This window comes from Wyeomyia smithii, chromosome 3 (genome assembly GCF_029784165.1).
Source record: "Wyeomyia smithii strain HCP4-BCI-WySm-NY-G18 chromosome 3, ASM2978416v1, whole genome shotgun sequence".
Lineage (NCBI taxonomy): Eukaryota > Metazoa > Arthropoda > Insecta > Diptera > Culicidae > Wyeomyia > Wyeomyia smithii.
Window position 1 is genome coordinate 216,423,747 of NC_073696.1, and position 12,284 is coordinate 216,436,030.

At 37.5% G+C, this 12,284-nt stretch overlaps 1 protein-coding gene across 22 annotated transcripts in view; it reads left to right on the forward strand.

The window, feature by feature from the left end:
* Positions 1–12,284, forward strand: part of LOC129727253 (TLD domain-containing protein 2) — a 494,969-nt gene that overhangs the window by 468,168 nt on the left and 14,517 nt on the right. For all 22 annotated transcript variants that reach the window (XM_055684880.1, XM_055684882.1, XM_055684883.1 and 19 more), the window contains 3 exons: positions 1,317–1,438; positions 1,500–1,659; positions 1,726–1,895. In XM_055684880.1, the coding sequence (XP_055540855.1) occupies positions 1,317–1,438; positions 1,500–1,659; positions 1,726–1,895 (452 nt within the window). The remainder of the gene's footprint in view (positions 1–1,316; positions 1,439–1,499; positions 1,660–1,725; positions 1,896–12,284) is intronic.

Here is a 12,284-nt window from a genome sequence, read left to right on the forward strand (position 1 = left end):
TCTATAACAGGACAAGTGCAATTTCGCCTTGGCAGCACGCGAACACTGATGAGACAGTTGATAATTATGCATGCATAAAACATTTACTGCGGTAGCTCTCGAGCCTCAACGTAAACGCTGCACGACAGTCAAACGACGTCCAAACAGAGCGCCAGGTCAGACTTACTGCTTCTGTTGGTGGCGGCAGCGCAATTTATCGCGATGATTAATTTCACAAGTCGCCATCAGTGTCCGTCATTTGCTGCGATGTGTTCCTCGATCGGCCGACCCAGATAAATGTGCTCACTTATCTTCTCATCTCACACGTTTAAAGCAGATTGGCGAGATAAAAGTACGGACTGGTTTAAAAAGCCGTTAGTTAAAAAACGATAATCAAGCGATACTTAGACTGACTGGGGTTTGGGTTGAATGTTTTACCCCGTCGAAACCTTGATACAGATAAACTGAAATATGCAACGCAAAAACTCTGTCCTCGAATTCATTCTGAACAAGCATGTAAACAACAGGCCGCGAGATCGGTGCGATGTTTATCTTTCGATAATTTTTTTTTTTCAAATGTAACAAACGAAACCACAACTCATTCTCTGCAACCTTTCGTACAAACATACATGTGTAAATATTTTCCCTAACAATCTGTTCGAAGCAAAAAGAACAGAAAACCGTTGTACAGAGTCGATATCTTGACCGAAAATCTTAATCTTGACTGTGTTGCGCACTCTAATTATTGATGTAGACAAAAAAACCGCTTCGATTGCTCGTTTGTTGTTTAGAACAGATGTATGTACATATCCGGCGTTTCGGAAGAAAAAGAAAACCAAAATACGCTATAACCGTTGCACTACTGTGAATGTTGTTGTTGAGGAATACCGAGTAGCGGACATTCCGGCGTAGATTTGTTAACCGAAACTGCAACCCCCTAGATAATGAATGTTTTACTTTCACAAACCGAACCGCTAAAACACGATTTCCAATCACACCCGTAGAAAACCATTGTTTACGTAGTGTGCTGCGGCCTTCCGATCGATATGTTGTTTCTTTTTGTTTTTATATAGCTCCCTCTCTGTCTAACTTAGAACAACACCAACAGACAAGTACTCCTTGTTCTCTCTCTCTCTGTCTACTTTATACTAGCCGATATCGTATTTGCATTGTTTAGCCTTGATGCTCTGTGCAAGAAATCACCAGTAGTAGCAATGAAAAAAAAAAAACTCAATAGCCAAAGCAAGCTACCCTAAAAGCAAGTTTTTTTTACCTCGCGCCTACCACATTAATCGTGAGTTTTGTTTTTTGTTTCTCTCCCTCGTCACCACGTTCAGGTTCTGTCTATGAGCACAGATGACTACCGGAAGGCGACACTGTTTGCGACCAGTTCCTTTGATCAGGAATTCCAGATCCCGGAACTGATTGGCCAGACGGAAATTCTCAGTGAAGAGCATCGGTGAGTTGTTTCAGGTTGTCAACACAACCACAAAAATAACAACTCACTACTTATTTGACAGAGAAAAACTTTGCGCCCACCTGCCGGCCCGCGCCGAGGGTTACTCGTGGTCGCTAGTGTTCAGCACTTCGCTGCACGGATTCTCGTTAAATTCGCTGTACAGGAAGATGCACAAGCTGGAGAGCCCCATCCTGATAGTCATAGAAGATACGGAACATAATGTGAGTACAATTACGGTTGGACGATTGTGTGATCTTTAGAAAATTAATTATCTTTGTTTATTTTAGGTATTTGGAGCCCTCACGTCTTGCTCGCTGCACGTTTCGGACCACTTCTACGGAACGGGCGAGTCGCTGCTGTACAAATTTAATCCCCACTTCAAAGTGTTCCACTGGAGCGGGGAGAACCTATACTTCATCAAGGGCAACCCGGAGAGTTTGGCGATCGGTGCCGGAGAGTGAGTAGTTTTTAACTTTCTTGAAGTTCATTGTAGTGTGTCCATCCTCATGGAACCATACAATTGTTCCATGTATTCTTCTGGAGTAAACGTTTCATAGAACTTTATCTGGAAAACGGAAAAGCTATTGTTGGCTAGACCTTTGATTGAATCGCAGAAGAAGATCGCCATGATAATAAATCAAATCTAACTAGTATAATTTTGCCAACGATGAGTGAAACAATCGTTAGACATCACTTTCATACTTCGGCACTGAGGTCTAATGCTGGTCGAACATGTAGCCTTTCGTTGTATGTTCGAATCTTGGCTGAGAGAAACCGATAGAGCGAAACCTATTTCAAGTAAACAAATGGTTAAATTTCGAATGGGAATTCGCTTTTTTAAAGTTGATGGGAGTTACTTCTAATCTTTTTTGGCTGAAAATTTACCCTCACAGCACACCGGGACAGTTGATTCCTCCTTTCTATCTTTCCGTAAGGAACACAACCACAAAAATAATTGCAACCATGGCATATGGCTTGAACAAAAAAAAGTTAGATCAGTTTTTCATAATTAATGAAGCGATATTAACTAATAGGCAAATCCCTGAACCAGAACGATAAATACAGTCAGTAAACACAAACAACTTCTATATAACATTGTAAAACCAGACAAAACCAGAAAAATGTTATGCACAGAATGCATGCAATATTTTAACCTCTGTTGAACAGCATTCCTAACATTTAATTTTGCTTTTTTTGTTGACAGATTTGAAACCATTTCTATCAAAATGAATTATCTTGAGCGCTTTGTCGGCAGTCTTTAGTCTCTGTATTTGAAACTATGGTAGTTGATTCAATAACAAACCTATCGGCCGCAAATTGTTGAGCGTAAGCTGTGCTTTACAATATCGAATTCTAACATTTTGGCTATGTCTAGTATTTATTTGGGATCCAGTTCTATTTAGCATTCTTTCAGTTTATTGGCGAATTTTATTAACAACGCTGATTGATTGATTGAGTGCCAGGCTTGTCGTGATCAGGCAAAGAGTGTTTTTTCTTCATCCAACCTGTGTTCTTTAAAGTAGGAGAGCTGCATAAAATGAAACTCCGATATGTTCAGATGTGGATCGCTCTGTAAATTTGGCGATGAAGTTTAATATAAGGGATACAAAACCTAACTATTCCAGGCTTTCCGGTAATAATTCAACTCAAACCTGTTGACAGCTATCAGCATTTGAAAATAGTTTGCTGGAATTTACAAGTACTACTTTCTTTAAAAATGTATCATAGTCATACATCCGTTTCAACAGTTGTCTATTGCACATAATCATGGCATTGTCAAATGCTTATTCTATGTTTGGGAACAGTGCCAATAAAAATTGTTTCACATCAAAATGTTGTTGGTTTTAATACAAAGCGTGATAAATATTAATTTATCACTTGGATATGCAAATTACATTTCACCAAGAGTATTTTTTTCGCAGTGTGCAATATTTTCTTTGAAGACTTTACAGATAGTGTACAATAAATACTAGTCTGACACTTTATCGTCGTAATTCTAAATATTTTTTGCCGTGCAGTATGAAATTTAGAAAGATGGGGTATCTTACGGATTCGACAGATCTTATGTGTTGTAGGCACGGTTCAGTTTGTCTAGTTTTGCGGCTTTTATTTCATTCAGGAACTATATAAATATTGTCTCTTCTTGAACATTGAAGTTTTTTTTTCATTCTTATGAATGAATTACCTAATTTGAAACTCAACATAGTTATTGTTTACTAACCAAAAATGCATTTCAACTTTGAAACATTCAATTATTTTATGGTGATGAAGAAAACATCAGGGAACACATCTTCGACGCTATCAATATTTGATTAACATTTTTTCACAAAATATATATTTGTTCACCTTCGAATAACCCAAGTTTCGTCGCTCTAGAGGAAGTAAATAAAGCATTCACTCTGAACACTTACGGTTAACGAAAGCTATGGGATGGACACTAAAATAAAATTTAGCTCCAAACAAAAAGTTCTCTTCGGCACAGCAGGCTGTTGGTGTTTTTGCTGGGAAATTGAATTGTAAAAACTAATATTGCTATTTGTATGGATACCATCTGATCGGAGTTAGAAATCAGGACACCTTTTTTTTCGGTATAAATTTGATCTAAGTCTAAGACCTCCTAGCTGGTCTCGAGGTACGAGACTGTCCCAACATGCTGGTCGTCGTAGATTCGAAATCCGGCGCGGGAAAGACTGTTAATATTAATAGGATCGTAGCGATAGCCTCGCAATTGTCCTGTATACTAATAGTTGGTCAAATTAAAGAAGTTAAATGATACTTATCAGAGAGGCACACAAAGTTTCTAGAGTTCGCGGGACGTATTTCTAAGCGGGACATTTAGTTGAAATGCGGGACTGTCTCGTTACTTCACAATTACTAAATGTTCAACGGTTTCAACTTTTAGAAGATTTCTCTCGTCACTTCACTGAGATTCATCAGAAAAAAAACATTCGATAGCAGTGTCCCGAAATCAATAAAGTTAGTGAGAAATTTACAAAAAATCCACACGTAAAATTATTGTGTGGAAATAGCACAATTGATGATTAAGATTGAAACCTGTACAACAAATATGTGTTGACACATGACACATTTGAAGTTCTAGCGTATTTCAACCCTCTGGCGGGTTTCAGTCAAACCTCTTAAAAGCTTCAGTAAATACTTTAAAAGTGTTTATAATGGTTCATAATGATTTTACCGAAGCCCGTCTAGAAATTAACTTGGGCACTACAGGGGTAAATGTTTTAGGCTGCTTCAAACCAGTGCAATCATAAAATATCAACTGGTGTTCAGCAGGTTGATAGCGTTGTAGCAGTGCAGCCAGCAATCAATACTAATAAGTAGGGTACTGATGGTCTCGAGGTACGATACTGGCCTAACAAGCCAGTCGTCGTAGGTTCGAGTCTCGTCTCGGGAGAGACTGTTAGTGTCAGTAGGATCGTAGCGCTAGCCCCGCAATTGTCCTGTACACTAAATAGTCGACTGCGAAGTCTGTGTATAAATAAACAGAAGGTCAAGTTCCGAATCGGAATGTAGCACCAAGGCTTTGCTTTTAGGGTACTGATAAAATGAATGAAAATATTCACTGATCGATGCACTTTCATGAATCTGGCCATTTGCAAAACATCAACATCATAGGTTCTACGTTACTGGCACCATCGTCGGTTGATTCTGTGGCAAAAAAACATCGCGAATGGCTGTTTTGACGGCAGACCTTGCTTTCGAGGACGGCTCATCGCATTTCACACATTTTTTGTGCGAAGTCAGAGCAATTATTGTGCGTTTAGAAAGGACACATTGCATTGGTTGATTAAGGCTTGAACTTTTGCGTGTACATATTATTGCAACGCAAAAAAAGTTGATATCTTAGGAAAATCAGGACAAATGCTAGAGTATGGAAAAAATTCAGGACGTTCAAATAGGATCTCAGAATCAGGACATGTCCTGCTAAATCAAGACGGATGGTATCCCTAGCTTTTTGTATATTCTTACATTAAAATCGAAAATATGTAATGATCAGATTGAAAGCTCAATCATATTTTGCGGCAGATATACTGTTTGCACTAAATTAAATATTTCGATCCCCTTAAATCTCAAACAGTAAACGACAACATGTATCAAACCGTGTACCGTGTATACGAAAGCGACTTCCACACGTCTACAAAAAAAGACATCACAAGTATCAATTTGCGTTGGAGCACGCAGAATTGATGGCGTCAAGATTCACTTATACTTACTTCAACACCTAACGGAATAAAATTAAAAACACAAGTTTAAAGGTTTTTCTCATAACAAACTAACAGCTTCAGTTACATTTTTGTTTTGTCTTTCTGCTCGGGGTGCATCTACTTGCAATTCATAGCAAAAAAGTAAACGAATCGAGCATAGTTTTACAACCTTTCTTTCACTCTCTGCTACAGACGAAAAGAGCTAAACGATGCCCAAAACGCAATTGGGTTGATTGGCTCAAAATAGTCACCAACTGAGTTATACCACCGAGCGATTTTTTCTCTCGCATCCCAAAAAACGGATGCCATGCCAAGGGATTGAAACTATCTTCAGCTCCACCTCTTCCGGAACAGTAGTTTTTTTCGTCTAAGGTGTGAAGTGAAGAACCCAAGTTCCGTCCATGGTTGTAGAAGAGCCAATGGATTGTATCAGGAAAGTTTCATCATCGAATTTCAAAAAGCGGTAGTGCTCAACAGTTTTGTCTCTTCGATAAGAGTCTTCATGTTAAGTTTGATTCCCCTTTAAAGAATCAAAGTTCGACTCTTCTGAGACCCGAAAATGATCTTTATTTGTGCCAAATGTATTTGAAGAGCTTAAGACTTCGCGATCTGGTGTTTGAGCTTGAGCTTGGGCTTGACGTCCGTACATTTCGTAATTGCTACTCCGTAATAGATATGAGCTAGTGAAGCTGCACAAAGAACCACGTACTTGGGGTTAGTTTACCATTTTCAGTGTACAACAAATTCAGTAGTTTCCGCTTTAAATATATCTATAACGGCGCCGGCAACGTTCTTATAGACTGTTCCGAAAATTATAAATACATCTTCTTTCTTGAATAAAACAAAAAATACAGGATTTTTCGGGTCATTTTATTCTGAAATATAGATAATAAGTGTTTTTTTTTTCTTTCCAGTTTCAATTCAAGTTGGGATTATTTTTCGTAGGATACGCGAATTCTCTAACTTTTCTCTTAACACTACTCATAAGCTTTTGCACAGTGTGTTCTCCGACCATTTTTACCACTTTAAGCCAATCTTTTTTAAATTTTTCAACATTGTCCGCTGGTTTGACATATTTCCTCAGCTTTGCCAAGTTTCAATAGGGCGAATCTCAGGGCAATTTGGAGGGTTCATCTCCTTTGGGACATATGTGACATTATTTGTTTTATATCACCCTAGTGCATCCTTAGAGTAATGGCAGGAAGCAAGATCGGGCCAAAAGATTGGAGGATTGTTATGCTGCTTAACCATGGGTAACAACCTTTTTTGCAAACACTCTTTCACGTAAATTTTACCATTCATTGTATCATTCGTAATGAATGGACGAGATATTTTCCCACATTCACAAATGGCCTGCCAAACCATTACCTTCTTGCCGAATTTTTCGGTGTAAATGGCTTTTACTGGTCCAGGGACATCCTTTCCCTTCGGTGATGTATAAAATTGCGGTCCTGGCAGAGTCTTATAGTCCAGTTTTATGTAGGTTTCGTCGTCCATGATAACACACCCCATTTTTTTGGTCAGAAGTTTGCCATAAAGCTTCCGAGCTCTCGGTTTCACAGATTCAGCTTGTTTTGGATTTCGTTTTGGCTGCTTCTGCTTCCGACGGGTCTGCAGACCCATTCTTCCCTTGGCACGCATAACGTTACTCGCCGAGGTTCCAAGCTTTCTCGCCACATCTCGTACTGATACTGAAGGATGCCGCTTGTAGTATTCCTTAACCTTTTTGTCCATTGTGGGATCAACAGGCCCGGGTTTTCTACCACGTCTTGGGGCATCAGTAAATGTGCACTCTTCACAATACTTCCGCAATGCGGATGGAACTGCTCCGACACTTATACCTTCTTCTCTGGCTAATTTTCTTATAGAAAGACCACTCACGGTGCTCCATTTGTGCACAATCCGCTTTCTTTGCTCGAGAGAAAGGCTACGCATTTTCAAAATTTCGCACTAAATGTTAGAAAAAATGACAGCATCTGTTTCTTTTGGATGTAAACAACAGGACGCAGCCAACGTTTGGTTGAATACTGCACGTTATTTGATATGACGGTTGATCATAAGTGTATTTATAATTATCGGAACGGTCTATACGATCATAAGGGGAAGAAGGCAAGTTGCCAGGAAAAGGATGTAACAGTTGTTGTTATCGGAGACCGAGCTTATCTTTGCATCTCCACGACTGCGATGGAAAGGAAGGATTGTTTCACCATAGCAAATGCCAGAGTCGAACGATGTTTCACGCGAAGGTATCTCATTACGAAGACGAACTAAAGGTATATTTCCTTAATTTGTATTGTGCGGTGTCAAATAAATGTTGTGTGAAAAAAAAATAACAAAGGTATATTTCTTGTCAAGCTTGAAACTTCGAGATCTGGTGTTACTTTGACAAATTGGAAAAAAATCATACCTTTTGGGACATAGTAAATTTTCAAGAATTGAATTGAGCTTGGCTTGAAGAATTCGAATTCAATTGCTGAGATATTTTCCAGATATTTCAAATTTTGTAGTAGAGCAAGATTTTGAGTTTCACGTCTATCAAACAGTGCTCTAATTTTCTACTATGTCTTCGAAATTTGCAAAAAGATCGTGAAAAAAAACATCAACTCCACCTCTGCATTGTTAATAAATCTTTTACCATAGAGAAAACTTTTCCTAACTCGCCCGTTTTTTTTCGTAATTTCTCCGTTCGAATGCTATAATAATCGCCGTTTAGGTTTTTGAAAATGATCAATGAAAGTTATTCTACGTCTAATGTTTTGTCTAGACCTTTGAAAAAGCCTTTTTCTCGGAAACATGGGAATAATCAGAAAAAAGACTAATTAAATGAAAGAAGAGTTAGAAATAGCTGACCTAGTAGAGTATTATTACCTCTTGAAGATTTGAATGATGTAATTAAAATTTTTGGAGCACATATTTTTCTTTGAACTGAAAACAAAAAGTTGTTTACTTTCAGTCTGTTCAATGATCGATTTTTGACGTTGAACTTAAGTTAAAATTTTAATATTAACGTCCGGAAAGATCCCTGTTAAAATGACAAGCTCTCCTCAGAAAATCACTAACGTGTAAGACAATATCTTCTACTGCTGAAACAACTGCACTCACACTAGTGAGCTAATCGACGCACGTGTTTGAAGAGAGTAGTGAATCATGTTTATCTGAAAAGCTTGCAGAAAAACACCGTGGTGGAATCTAAAATATTTCTCCAGAGAGATAATAAATTGAGATGAGCTTTCTCATAAAAAGGAACATTACGCACAATAACTACACAACAGAGCTCACTGCAGAGCAGTAGATAGCGTATGCTCTGCATCTTGAAACTGAGCAAAATAAATCTAGGCGCCACTCGGCATCACGTTCATCTACGAGAAAACTAGAGTCGTTTATGTTGTAGGGGAGGATCGTACAAAACGCACCAGTTAAGAATTTACGCAACTAACAGCGCTTCTAATCATTTTTAGGCGACATTGAACGTGAAGGATGATTGTCGGAAATGTACAATGCATCTTTATGACGAAGTCTATTAAAAAATATCCGTATCAATGTTATTTTCGGTTAAAATTACTGTTGCTACCAAGCCCGAGACCAAGACGCACCACAAGAAAGGCCAATATGCTCCAGAGCAGAAGGCTAATATACCACTAGCGAAAAATCAGCACGCGAAGGGAGAAGCGCTTGAAGTCTTAGAAGCATAATCAAAAGCAATGGAACATGCTCTAAGTTGTCAAGCAAGTGCTTCATAGTGCATTCTGCCTCAATTTTTATTTTTATTATTTGCAAGTCAGTTGATCAGAAAAGCTTATACAGTCAAACCTGTTTTAGTGCGACGTTTTTTTGTGCGACTTTTTTATGCGGTTATTTTATTTGTGCGAATTTATTTTGTGCGGTATATGAAAAATGACCACATACGACAAGATTTCCAACCATTTAGTCTTCCGATCCTTGGAATGAATTTCAACGCGTTACATGAGTGTTGCGTCAGAAAATGACTATGTGAGCCAGTTTTACAAAGGAAAAGTCACGTATTGCTAGCTTACGAAGGATTGCGATTGGAAAAATTAGTATGTTTAAAAAAGTTACGTTTATCAATCAGATGTTTTGAAACTGTTCCCATGGCTATTCTAAATTAGAATCATCAACTTTCGAGTAATTTTTAAGTGAGTTTTTTTTATTCCACCGCATAAAAAAGATTTTTTTTAAATAATGTTGTGGAAACATTGTTTTATAGTTGCACGTGAAGTTTCAAATGATTTTTGTATGCGATCCCTATTCCTCGCACAAAAACAGGTTTGAGTGTATAAAATTCATTAATTATTATATGTTAGACAGAGCTACAGCCAATTGTAGAGTTTTTTAAATATTTTGGTCATTATGTCACATTTTTCATACGAGAACTGTTGTTTTTTCTCTGTGTGCGAGAAACTAAAACAAAACCGCGCACCGAGAAACAAAAACGGAAAATAAATGTATGCGCATTAAGAAAACTTTACCGATAATTTATGATACTCCTTTTACCGATAATTTACGGTACTTAAAAGAACCAGTCTTGATCTAAATGAAATTTCTAGCTAATTGATGTTGGTCATTCATCGGCAGTATTTGTTCCTTGATGAATAAATTTTCCTTGGCTGAAGAAGTTTATATCGCTGCTGCACAGTCGAATTATTCAACCGTGTTCGTTTAGGTGTTTTAAATTTTTAATGAAGTGTTAATGAATAAACGAGAAAATACTAAATCTTCGATTAACCCACACCCACACACGTGCTATAGCAATCTATACATAAGAACGAATAAGAAATTTAATTCGATGGCATGCGCTTTTAAAAGCGACCAATATTAGCCACCACCAGCTTTCTGCTGCTTCAGAAAGAACCGTCCGCTTTGCCGGCCAACGCACGAATGAGAAATTTAATTCGATGGCGACCGTATGATATCGGTACCGTTTTGGAATGAAAATGATGGGGTGAAATGTTCGAATAGTACCTATTATATCAAGGGTTCAGTTATTTGTAAAGAGGGAGGAGTTTGGCAGAATAGGGAATGGCAAGGAAAGTAAAACAACAATAACAAATCGTTTACAAAGTCAGATCGGTTGTATCCGTATCGGCTGTGCTTGGAAAGAGAGGTAGTGATTGGTTGCTCGGTATGATTTAGACAATCGATGTTAATTATCAATTTTTAATAGTTTATCTTAAACAATAGGTTGTTTTTGTTACATAAATTTAACCTTAAAAAATTTCGGATCGGTTGATGCTAATCTCGATATTCTGAAAAAAAAAGACTGATATAAAGTCGCTCAAAACATGACCACTTTTCCCTGGTTTTCGCTGGTTGAATTACTAGATTTTCAAAATCAGGTGCCTTACTTCGAGATAGACCTTAATTCAACGTCAAAACTGGTACATGCAACGACCATGCCGTAAAAGAAGTGCGCCGTGAAATTTAACTCTGCTATTTTTAAATATTGAGGGGCATAACAGGCCTGATAACAGTCTGAAAATAATTTAAAAAAGGGTCAAAATATAGAAAAATACTTCTTGTTAACTGTTGCCATTCTTAAAAGATAAGCGTTAAAATTCAAATGTCTCGGAATACCAAGAACTAAATCAGAGAAATCAGAGTGTTACCAGCACATACTGGTTTAAAATTCAATGAAACTTTCCGTCAACTCTTGTTATAGGTTGGATGAAAATATTTATAACCGTAATATCACAATATTAGGGGTCATTTTTCATGCCCAATGAAGCTTTTTTGGTAAAGTTCTACCTAATTAGTGTTTAAAATTTTACTTGTTTCAGTGACACTAGCTCAGATTTAGTTCCAAGATTAGCGTAATAATAACATGGGAGCCTAACTTTAAGCCTTGAGCGTCTTGTCCCATGAATGTTTTTTTAAATTTTCGACGAAGAACTACGTCTTACTTTAGTAGGGCAGCATGCTGTGGAAAGTCTAACTAATATGTTACTACAATATAGCAAGAGCAGATAGCAAGAGTGCAGCACTCTCAGCCAAGCAACAGTTTATTACGCTGTTGCGTGTTACATATTGCAGCTGGTATTAGATTGCTATAGAAAATCTATCGAAGAAAATCGCTGCTGAACTAGAAAACACTATATTTTCGTTATATTATATTTTACGCAAAGGGGTCTTCTACAAATTACGTAAAGGTTTAGGGGGAGAGGGGGGGGTATCCAAATTTCTTACGAATGCTTACGAAGGGGGAGAGGGGGATTCTAGAGAATCTTACGTAAGATTGAAAAAAATTAAAAAAAAACTGAAAAAAAGTTTACAAAACTAAAAAAATATAAAATTAGTTGAATTATTTATCGCTGCGATCTTAACAAACAGTTGATCCTTGGGAAAGCAGTGAATTCGCCGTCGCTGGGTGATTGCGTGCTTTACTTCATTTCTACTTAATTTTGAATTTTGTTTACTTTAACATAGTATTAACTGTATTAACTTGTTTTGTTTTATCCTCTACGAATATGCTATGTATAAAAAAATGTTTTACCTTCAAAAATATTTTTTTTCCCTAAAAAGACAATCTTACGTAAGATTCGTAGGGGGGAGAGGGGTAATGCAAAATCTTATTAAGCCTTATCATGGGGGTCGAAAATTTCGAAAAA